This window comes from Mobula birostris, chromosome 3, assembly GCF_030028105.1.
Source record: "Mobula birostris isolate sMobBir1 chromosome 3, sMobBir1.hap1, whole genome shotgun sequence".
In the NCBI taxonomy this organism is placed as follows: domain Eukaryota; kingdom Metazoa; phylum Chordata; class Chondrichthyes; order Myliobatiformes; family Myliobatidae; genus Mobula; species Mobula birostris.
The window spans coordinates 34,779,900-34,792,238 of NC_092372.1; the positions used below are offsets into that span (position 1 = coordinate 34,779,900).

Here is a 12,339-nt window from a genome sequence, read left to right on the forward strand (position 1 = left end):
ACCAACTTTAGTTTTATAAGAGGTGGCTTTCATAAATTAAGCCCGACTGTTGGTTGGAGGTTAAATGTTTACCACGATAACTGTACAAGCCCGACATGCCAATTACAATAATACATTGTCTAAATTTTTAAATTAAGTTTTATTTTCCACTATCAATTCCACGTCGATTTTTCAGGTAGGGGAAACAACCTTTCCGTGTGATTTCACCATACCCCCTTCGTCTGCATTTCCAAAATGTCACAATAGCAGCACACCTGCTGAGTGCGTATGTCGCTCTCTTACACGAACACCGATTGAAAATTTCCGCCACCTCTCAGCTTTGTTCCCTTTCGCTGTCCGAGTTTAAACTGTTTCACAATTGGCTTTATGCAGAGTCATGTGGGCTGTCGCCGTTTCACGTTAATCAAATGGGAATGCTCCAGCAAAACTTTAGCATTTAGCTCCGGCTAGTGACAAATTTCACACCCAGCTGTCATAGTAGCAACTCCATCAGTACGCTTCCAGCATGATCAGGCGGGACAAAAGTGACGCCGGGCTGGTCCAGGTATTTGGCGCTTAATGTCTGCATTCTGTAAATTTTATGATGTAAATGCGCTGTATTTAGGTTATGTTTCTGGTCTATTTTGAATTAAGAACTCAATTGACCACAATGACGCTTCCCTTTTCGCTGCCTGCTTTCTTCCGTGTGTGACTGTCTCCCACTCTGTCAGGATGCAAATGAGCGGCTTCTGTGCAGCGGCGCCAGATCTAAAGGGACAGCGAATGTGCGGAGTGAGTGTGCACCCTGCCTGCAATTCCTCAATGCACACCACGAAGCAATAAAGAAAGAAGAATACGATCTATGATGTCCAGTTGGATTAAAAAAAAATGAATTGCTCAGATATATTGCATGGTGCTCATGGGATTCAAGGAATAGTGGACTATCATTGTGACCGAGGAGAAAAAGGAAACAAGCGTTAGTCAGGATAGGGGGCATGGAGGCACTAGGGCGCAAGTAAAAGTAGATTTGCCTTGTGAAGTTGTGACACAGACATGGGAGCCAGGTGTTAGTAGGTCAGAGATAGATGGGGTTCAGGAAGTTGCTTCGCACTGTGATACCTGCCAGATTTACTATGCTTTCTCTTGACAGCTACAGCTATTGGGTTTCCTGATTTGATTTCACTCACTGTCCGACCAATCCACACTGGGAGCAAGTGCTGGATCATTGTGCAGCTATGTGCCATGGGGGGATGGGGGAATGTAGCAACCAAATGCGACTTCAATGCATTCGGCATCTTTAACATCGATTAGAACAACTTCACAAAGGAGTTATATCATACAGCAATTTCAGATCGCGACATGGAAGAGAAGTACAGCATTGGGAGAAGTGACCGAACGCCTTGTCAAAGAGTTTTATAGCGCCCAAAGGATTAGCACAGAGTAGAGCAGAAGACAGAGAATTTCAGAACTCAACAAGGCAGCTGAATACTAAGTTGTCAGTGAGGGGCAAGTGGAAATCTGGGGTGATTATGAGGCCAGAGGTATCCAAATAGAAAGCTGAAAATTACCGTGCATATGCCAGCTGAAACGGAGTGTTCTGTAAGACAGTCAGGCTCAGCTGCAATGCTTTAGTAATATACGGTGACCATTCTCTTGTTCACTTATCCTGCTGCCAAATAAGAGATGTGATCGTGGCAGTTTATAAACGGTTTACATGAGCTTATCGATTAGAGATATAAAGATTTGCTTTATTTGTCACATGTACGTTCAAACATCGGAACACACAATAACATGCGGCGTTTGCGAGCAACACTCTCCACATGTAACATGTGCTGGGGGGCGCAGTCCGCAGGTGTCGCATGCCCCCAGTGTACTACCCCTCACCCGTACATCTCTGGAATGCGGGAGGAAACCGGAGCACCGGTCTCAGGGAGAACGAACAAATTCATCACCCACAGCGGCGGCGACAGAACCACTATCACGAACTCCTCGAGGCATTGAAAAGTACAGCACAGAAACAGGACTTTCGGCTCATCTAGTCCATGCCGAACTATTTAAACTGGCTGCTCCCATCGACCTGCACCGGGACCATAACCCCCCATACCCCTACTATCTATGTACCTATCAACTTTGAAATCGAGCTCGCATGCACCACTACTGCTGGCATAACGTTACGCTAACCGCTACGCTACTGTATCGCCCAAAATGTGATGCGTGTTCATGGTACATTGCCAAGACACCTGTTTCTGAAGCTTGACTCATTTGTCTGAGAAGGACAATGCCCTATCTGTACTTTCAAACTTTTACAAGAGGGTATTTTTCAAACTTCCTCTACTCATAAAGGAAGATATTCCAAAGACTGTATACCGTTTATGTACATATTTCAGTTTTCCTTTAATTTCTAAACAAATACCTTGCCTTTTAAATTCATTATACGTGTCATTGCAATAGTGTCAATTTAACAATAAACTATGAAAACATCCATCCTAATTTTTCTGTGGTTGTATTTACATTACCAGCATACACTGCACTAACAGAAATATCTCACCAAAAACTATTCAGTCGTTTTATGTATTCATTGTTAAAAAAAAGAATTATAGGACAAATTGACAAACACACCATTCATTTTATGAAAAATATGAAGTTTGGGGAAAAGTATTAAGTTAAAGTTTGAATAATTCACACTAAAATTAAAAATAGTCTGATTTCGAAGAGTGAATGACTCAAATTAGCTAAATTTTAATTCAGCATCAGATTTCCAGGAAATATGGAACACTTGATGGCTCTGGGTCTGTACTCGTTGTTATTTAGAAGGATGAGGGTGGATCTCATTGAAACCTTTCGAGTATTGAAAGGCCTAGGCAGAGTAGATGGGGAAAGGATATTTCCCATGGTGGGGGAGTCTAGGACACAGCCTCAGGATAGAGGGATGTCCATTCAAAACAGAGATGCGATGAAATTTCTTTCGCCAGAGGGTGGTGAATTTGTGGAATTTGTTACCACAGGCAGCTGTGGACGCCAGGTCATTGGGTGTATTTAAGGCAGAGATTGATAGGTTCTTGATTGGACATTGCATCAAAGGTTACGGGGAGAAGACTGCGAAATGGGGTTGAGGAAAAAAAAAGGATCAGCCATGATTGAATGGTGGGGCAGACTCGATGAGCCAAATAGCCTAATTCTGCTCCTGGTGTATGGTCTTAGCACATCACAGCATATTAAAATGCTTGTCTCAACAACAACACTTAGGTTGGATGGAATTTGTCATGTGACTGGTCTGCATCCCACACAATTGCCCAAATGTAAATAATAGGTCTATAGACTTACATAAAAAGTGGCAAAGATCCACAATTTGGATCAATTTGAACAGCTGGGTGAAGAAAATGTTAATAAAGATTAAAAAAAACATAGTGAAAGAGCACAAAGCACCAGGAGTGGCATCAAAGCTGTGCAATAAAGCCAAAAATTAAAATTTTCAAATCCTATATCCCCAACACTTCCTTTGAAAATAAATTCTATATCATCTTATTTTATGTTATAACATCTCTAAATTCTGAACTTTACACAGAGCATAGAACAGTACGACATGAGATTAGGCCCTAAGGTTCTGGATATCCGTGCCAACCATGATGCCAGGTTAAACTAATCCCATCTGGCTACCCATGCCATGTATCTCTCTATACCCTGCCGCTTCAAGTGTCTGACTAAATGCCTTTTAAACATTTCTCTTGTATCTGCTTCTACTACCTCCCTTGGCAGAGCTTTCTTGGCACCTGTCAGTCTTTGTAAAACAAACTTGCTTGCCAGTCCCCTTTAAACTTTCCTTCTCCCTCCCTAAATCTATGCCCTGTTGTGTTTGACCACCAGAAATATTCTGTATGTACCCTATCTACACTGCTCATAATTTTATATGCTGCTGTCAACTTGACCTTCAGCTTCTGCCACTCCAAGCAAAACAATCCAATTTTGTCAAACCTCTCCTTAGAGATCATTACCTCTATTCTAGGAAGTAAACTGGTGAACCTCTGCTGCAGCTTCTCCACAATCTTCCTGCAGTGTGGAAACCAGAACTGCACAGTCCCTCAAATGCAGCCTAACCAAAGTTTTATGCAGATGCAACATGAGCTTCCACATAGTTATACTCAGTGTCCTAAACAATGTAGCCAAGTATGCTATGCACCTTGATAATTACCCTAGTCAATTGAGTTGCCAATTTCATGAAGCCACAAGATCCCTCTGAACATCAGAGCCGCTGCTATTTATTGTGTATTATAAATTACTGTATCTCTAATGTTTCATTTTCACTTAAATTTATTCAACAGTTGAAATATCAAACTGCAGCTTCAGTTATATTAAGTTCATGTTTCAGTGCACTTCCATGCAAATATCTGATTTTCTCAGTAGGGGGTTTTGGTTTATATGAACTGAATTGAGGGATGTGATCACAAAGCAACAATAAAATCTTGAAACTGAATCTATTAAAAGTAAATATGCCTTATGAAAATAAATGTACCTATGTGAAGTAGTACTCTTGGTTACAAGCTGTTATTAAAGTTCTTACCTATGTTATAAATGGGTTCTAGGCTCTTTTGGTACCGTGTTATTTACGAGGCACATCTTAAGTTTCTAAGCTTTGCAGTAAATGCTATATTGTTATTGCCATTTGTTCTTAACTTAACTTTGTTAAGTCTGTCCTTAACTTTAAAGAGCTTTTTTTTATGGAAATTCTGTGAATGATCGTGAATTTTAGGTGGAGTCAAATACATTCCTGCACCAAATTCAACCAGAACCTAAAGAACAGAATACAGCTATCAAAGAGGTTGAGTCTTTCAATTGCAATTGTGAAGATTTTGTAGACCTCCCTAATAAGATTAACAATTTTGGCAATTGGCTTAAAGGTAAGAAGCTGTTGTGTTGATCTTTTATCTTTATTAATTTGAGTAAAAATAAGGAAGTATGCAAAATGTATACATATATAAGGTGAGAGACTGAATACTAACAGAACCTGCTCTGCCATTCAACAAAATTGGCTTATCTTCTATATCTACTCCTTTCTCCTGCACTGTTGCCGTAGTCCTCAATTCCCCTAGTATCCAGAAATCTATTGATACCAGTTTTGAATGCAATAAATGCCAAAACTCCCCAGTCCTTTGGAATAGAGAATCCCAAAGATTCACCTCCTCCTGAGTGGAAAAAATGTCTTCATTTCAATTATAATGACCCACCACTTACTGTAAGTTAAGACTGTGCTCGCTGGTTCTAGTTCCTTAGCAATGGTGAGCTTCCTTCCCATATCTACCCAATAGATTCCAATTTGATCTAATTCAGTCTTCTAGAACAGAGGCCTACCCTGCACAGTCTTTCTAGATATAGCAGACCGATCAAACTATTGCAGTCTGGTGAATCTTCACTGCACTCCTTGCATGGTAAGTACATACTTATTTGGGTCCAAGATTGTGTCCCGTAATCCAGATATAGTCTAACCACAGACCAATACAGTTGTAGTAAAACATTTTTATATTTATACTCAAACTCTCCAGTAAAAAAGGGCTACTGTTCCATTTGATTCTCTAATTGTCAACTGCACCTACGTAATAGTTTTCAGTGACATCTGAACAAGGACATGCAGGTCCCTTTAAAAATAAAACATTATACCAACATTTCCCAATCCTTTGCCATTTAAAAAAGCTCATAATTTCTGTGTGTACCTACATTGTTTGCCAAGTTGTATATTATGTATGAGATAATGACAAATGTTTATATTCTATCTGAATTATGAAGCAATATATACCACAGTGTTCCAGGCTATGATGTTCATGTGGACAGAGTGTTTCTGTTAAATTGTGCTCTCCATTTGCACATGCTCTTTGAAAATGATGTCAGGAACAAAGTGTTTGGTGGAATGACCCTGATCCCAAATTCACCACCTTTTAGTCTGGTACAATAGTCTTGTGAAAGAAGAGATTGTTGCAGAATGAATGCATGCTGATTTCCTTAGTATCAAGTATTCCCTGCTAGTTTACAGAATTTACCTGATACCAAGAAAGTGCTGATTTCCTTGTTATCAGGCAAATTCTGTAAACCAGCAGGAATCTCTGACACAAGGAAATCTGCAGATGCTGGAATTTCAAGCAAGACACGTAAAAATTGCTGGTGAACGCAGCAGGCCAGGCAGCATCTATAGGAAGAGGTACAGTCAACGTTTCTGGTTATGACTTCCTTTCCATGCAGAGGGTGGTGAAGATGTGAAACTAGCTGCCAGAGTAAGTGGTTGAGGAAGGTACAATATCAAGGTAACTTGGATACAATGAATGGCCCTTCGCGCCATTGGTAAGCCCAGAACCCCTGAGTATCCACGTGTACACATTCTCCAACTGGAGAGAGGAATTCAGCTCTCCTTGAATATCAGGCTTCTATTATCTTGTGTAAGATGTTGGTGAGGCTGCACCTGGAATATCATCTACAGTTATAGGAAATATATCATTAAGCTGGAAACAGTACAAAGAAGATTTACAAGAACGATGCCAAGACTCGAGGGCCTAAGTTGTAGGGAGAGATTAGGACTTTATTCCTTGGAGGGTAGGAGATTAAAGAGTGATCTTCTAGCAGTGCATAAAATCATGAGGACTATACTGTAGGTAGTGTGAATGCACACTGTCTTTACCCCAGGGATAAGAAATCAAAAAGTAGAGGGCATAAATTTAATGTGAGATGGTAAAAATTTAAAAGGGATCTGAGAGGTAACTTTTTCATGCAGGGAGTGGTGAATATGTGGGTCTAGCTGCCGGAGAAAGTAGCTAAGGCAGGTACAATAACAATATTTTAAAGATATTTGGACAGGAAATGATTAAACTAAGGATATGAGTCAAATGCAGGCAAATAGGAAATAGTAAGGACAGGCTAAGACACTATTACTCCATCTCCCATATACATCAATATAGGTGAAACTGCAAAATGTTACTGTAGGAATAGTTGTGGTTGAACGGCAAAGTTGACAGATCACTGTGCTTGGCACTTCAAGAAATAATCTCCTTATGCATTATCCCCTCGTCAGGTGGACATAGCTAAACTGCGGGCCAAAGGCTCTTCAAGGATAAGATCTCTTGCTAAGAAAACCACTTCCTCTCCTCCTGCTCCTTTAAGAAAGCTGCCTTTGTTCACTTTCTTTGTTCGCAATGTTCTCAATTTGATTAACCTGTGAGCTTCGTTAGTCACACGAATGGCCGCCAACGCTCCCATGCTAATCAAATATCAATACCCGGTAAACTTCCACAGTTTACTTTCAAATGAGTCACCAACATGCTTACAGATAATTGATAATCTTCTTAAGTAATGCAAGTGGTGGGTGAGATTTCTTCCTGCTGCTAAACAGTGTTCCCTAAGTACAGGCATAATGCCAGGTCACTGTGAGTCAATCTTACTTTAAACTCACAAAATGGTAAATCTGTACTTTCCAATATGTTTAACCAGTTTATTGAATATTGAACATGGCATTATGCTACACTAAAAATGTATGCAATATGCAGATAAAATCCTAAACAAATAAGCCATCATTATTCTTCACACACTGATCACTGCTCATCTTCATATCTGACCACATAGCTTATATTTACACTAATCCTATCTTGCACTTTGTAACACTAGTCGCTCCTATTAGCCGAAGTCTTTTGCAACCCTGATTCCATTTCTTTGTAAACTGTAGCAAAACTAGCAAAAAAGAGAAAATCTGCAGATGCTGGAAATCCAAGCAACACACACAAAATGCTGGAGGAACTCAGCAGGCCAGGCAGTATCTATGGGAAAAAGTACAGTCGACGTTTCAGGCCGAGACCCTTCAGCCGAACAAAGTAAATAATTGTGAGAAATTTCAAGTGGGAATTGAGAAGAAGGTGAACAGGGCAAAAAAAGTGGCGGGAGGATTCTAACATCAGTAAATATAAAATACAGCACATTTATAGTAACATTATAAAACATTAGTTAAACAGTACCTAGTAGATAGTGAATGCTGTCCAAGGAGGATTTTGAGGCAAAATAAAGAGTACACCTCATGGAGATATTTAAAATTAGAAGGACAAGGGGCAAAATGGTTAGAGATAGCTCACAAATTAAAATTCCCAAAGTCAGAGGCCATGGATTTAAGCTTAAGTATCAAAGATTTAGAGCAGACTATAAAATTATCATTGTTAAATAGCTTTGGAAGATACTGGTGCTTCAAGCAGTCAGGTGCAAGATCATGGGACTTGCAGTCCAGTACATTTAGTGCTGCCTGCTAACCTTTGGCAGGCATTTGAATGGTTTTTTATCATTCCTGCAGATAATATTCAGTCTGCCATGCTCCACAGGGTATTTGTGGTGTGTAGGAACAAGTAAACAATGATAAAGGCATTTAAACCAATTAGCCATGAAGACTCTAAACCAGGAAATATAAATTAGAATATTTAATTAATTGTAAAATTGTCAAAAGGAAGCAAAATTCACTAAGAAGCAAGATAGGATTGAAAGAGAAATACAGAAAGGGAATACAGAAAGGAATTTTTTTTTTCAGTTTTCAACAATAATTAGATTACAAACAACAAAGACTCCACAAATAAAAATAGAATTTTCAGTGGTTGCTCGGAAATTAAGGTTTACTGTATTTTGCTTAAATCAGAAATTTACTTGGATTAAATTTTTCACTGAGTGGCAATGCCAAATACGAGAGGTAAGAGGAAAGTTTAAGGAGATTTACAAGGCAAGATTTTTTACACAGATATTGGTAGGTGCACTGCCGGAGGGTTGGGGGGTGGTGATAGTCAGATATGCAATAGCAAAATTAGACTGACACATGAACAGATAGCAAATAGGGGGAGTTGGAACATGTACAGGCAGATGTGCAGCTTAAACTGGCATCCGAATCAGCACAGATGTCATGGACTGTAGGGCCTGTCCTTATGCTGTAGAGTAGTGGTCGCCAACCGGTCGAATGCGATCGACCGGTCGATCTTTGATACTTTCCCAGTAGATCCTGAAAAAAATGAAAAATAAATACACAAATACATTATGCCTGATAAACCTTTTGACGCAAAAGCAAATTTTACCCCTAGGGTGCATATGTTAGTCATATGTAGTAACTTCTACTTCGAAAGAGGACCACTTGATAACTTCATGTCCAAAGATACAACTTTACCTGGGACGGCAAAACCAATGTGGTGGAGGGGATTATACACACATGCGCAGAAAAGACCGGAAGTAAAACCCTGCAGCCCCGGAAACAACCTCTGTTTACAAACAGCTTTCTGTAGCAGGACTATTGCTATATTACCATTATCCTAATTGCTATTAACTTATCTTTATAATGCTCACATTACAACACCTTTAATTCTAAGTTTCATTATTTAATTTCATTTCAACACGAAAAATAAATAAATAAAAACTGACTGTTGCACTCAGTGTGATGACTGGGGCTGAATACTTTCTGCTTGTTCCCTGAAATTTGACTCATAACTACAGATAGCCAGTCTGAGACAGTCAATGAGGAGTCTGTCAGTAAGACAGCTCCTGTACTTAGATATAATAATTTTCATCTGTGAAAATACAATTTCACACAGATAAGTTGACCCGAAGTAGCCCCCAAAAGTCACCGTCCCCTGATCTTGCTTTAAGCTCGATGTCATTTTGCAAATCAATTATTTCCATTTCAATATCACTTGGCACACCAAATACTTGCTGGAATTTGGCTGGTATCTGTTCAATATCGATCAACAGAAATAGGTTTGAAATAAATGTAGCAATATCTTTCATGACGTTTAACTCCCCAAAATGCCAATCGAACTCTATTGCCAGTTTGTCTAGGTAGGCTCAGTACTGCTAAGGGCGAAAAGCATTTTCTTTTCCTTGATGGCCTATAACAGTTTCTCCAAGTTGGGAAAGTGTGTCAGCCGCCCGTTCTTTAAATTTGAAATCCAAACACCGAGCTTGGCCTTAAGCGCATTTACTGCGTTTATCATGTGGGGCAGGTGTCGGTCTTTTCCCATGAGCTCGTTGTTAAGTGCAATTAATTTAGCCATTAGGTCTATCAGAAACCCTAAATCCAGTAGCCACGCATCATCTGACAGTTCTTCGTGCTCCTCGTTTCTTTATCTCAGGCAGCAAGTCAACAAACCATTGCAACACAGCGCCCTCGCAAACCTCCTGACAGATTGAATATTTGAATGGACAGTTTCCTTTGTTAGACTGAATGTTGAATCTGCCACGTTTTTCAGGTGTTTTGTATTGGTAAACTGTTACTGAGACACTAGTATAAGTTTCAGGGGTACGCAAGCTAATGACACTACTGTTTTTTGTTTCCCAGTTCTTTTACATTTGGGGAATGTTGGAATTTGAAGAGGGAGAAGTGTTTTAATGTAAGCATTATAAAGATAAGTTAATAGCAATTAGGATAATGATAATATAGCAATACTCCCACTACGGAAAGCTGTTTGTAAACAGAGGTTGTTTCCAGGGTTGCAGGGTTTTACTTCCAGTCTTCTCTGTGCATGTGTGTATAAGCCCCTCTGCCGCATTGGTTTTGCCGTCCCAGATAAGGTTGTTTCTTTGGATATGAAGTTGTCGGGTGGTCCTTTTTCAAGGTAGAAGTTACTACAAAAGGTATGAAGTATTGTAATATTCTTAAAGAAAAACAGCTATGGCCTGTTTGATATTCTAGTTACAGTGTTTTCTTGGTTGAATTAATTTGAAAGTTTGACAAAAACCCTTTATGTAATTCAAAAACAATTAGCCCAAATAAAAGGCCTCAAGTTGGAAGTACAATCTGGGTTGTTTTTTCTCTAAACGATTTAGTAGGTAGATCTTGCCTTTCACTAAGGCCAAGGTAGGAGATCTTGGGCTTAAAAAGGTTGGCGACCACTGCTGTAGAGTAATAGAGCAGTACAGCACATAAGGAAGCCATTTGGCCCATTTAGTCCATGCTGACCCACTTTTCTGCCTAGTCCCATCTACCTGCACCTGGACCATAGCCCCTCATATCCCTTCCATCCATGTGCCTATTCAAACTTTTCTTAAATGTTGCAATTTAATTGACATCTACCACTCACTCTGCTAGTTTCACACTCACACCACCCTCTGAAGGAAGAAGTTCTCCTTCAGACTCCCCTTAAATATTTCAACTTTTCACCCTCTATTATTCGGTGTTCTATGTATGTATGAAAAATACATGATCCCTAATTCTTTTTCAACATACTCCATGGGTAATTATTGAGATACATTAACATCATGCTTTAACATGGGTTCAAAGCCAAATCTACCAATGAAATAAAAGTTTGTAAAGCATCAGGGCAAATGAGAGATTAATCTTTTGCACGTCTATTTTAATTGTGGACTGTTAGGTTGCTGCACAATTTCTCCCAAAAGACAATAGCTAAATAAGAACCCAAGTCCATAGATGCATTGTAAGAAAATATTTGCAGGATTATTGAAATGTTCAGGGCATATTGGATTAGGTTCATATTTGTTTGAAAGATAATAATCAAGACAAATGTGAAAAATGGCCCTCTTCTGTATTATAATGTCCATGTAGTTTTACTGCTCCAGATTTCCTTTAACAATAGGAAGACACAAGAACCATAGCAGAGAAATGCACAGCCAATCAGACAGCATGCATGGATAGAGCAACAGAGCGAATGTTTCAGATCAATGACTGTTCATCAGGAAACCTTTGTTCACTATACCCAATTTCGTGCCTTCAGGGAAAGGCATCTAAAGAACACTGTTAAGGGGGGAAAATACACCTGGGTCATCTTACACACCAATTAATGAACAGAACCCAGAATGCACAGTAAAAACGTTATACACGGCGAACTAAAAAAGTTGCAGATGATGCAAAATGTTGCAAATGTTGCAGATTTGACACAAAACAGAAAATGCTCACATTGCTCAGCTGATAAGCAGAATTTGTACACAAAGAGAGTTAACACTTTAGGTCCATAGCTTTTCAGCAGAACAGGAAAAAATAATAGATAAGTAAATAAATAACGCACACAAAATGCTGCAGAAACTCAGCAGCTCATGAAAGAAATAAAGAGTCGATGTTTCCGCATTGAACTCCAGCATTTTGTATGTGTGGCTCTGGATCTCCAGCATCTGCAGAATCTCCTGTGTTTTAAATAAGTAAATTTAAATGCAGAGAAAGACTGAATGGAGAAAGAACAAAAGGAGAGTCTGTAATATTAAGGAATGCGGGTAAGATTAGATGACAATAAGGATGATTTTGCAAGCCAAAAGTGGGTGTAATGGTGGAAGTAAAGAAACAAAAGGTGACTTCAGAGGAGGTATAACTGGAAGTGGCTGAATCATTACATGACATTGTCAAGTTTTGTGCTGACTTGG

General features: G+C 39.4%; 1 protein-coding gene across 2 annotated transcripts in view; it reads left to right on the forward strand.

Annotated features, from left to right (window-relative positions):
* Positions 1-464: 464 nt before the first annotated feature.
* Positions 465-12,339, forward strand: part of slc14a2 (solute carrier family 14 member 2) — a 50,593-nt gene continuing 38,718 nt past the window's right edge. Inside the window, exons 1-2 of one of the 2 annotated variants that reach the window (XM_072252451.1) lie at positions 465-544; positions 4,727-4,874. In XM_072252451.1, coding sequence (XP_072108552.1) covers positions 506-544; positions 4,727-4,874 — 187 coding nt within the window. In that variant the 5' untranslated portion in view covers positions 465-505. Of the gene's footprint in view, positions 545-4,726; positions 4,875-12,339 lie in introns of those variants that run through there. The other variant, XM_072252452.1, reaches the window with a different exon arrangement.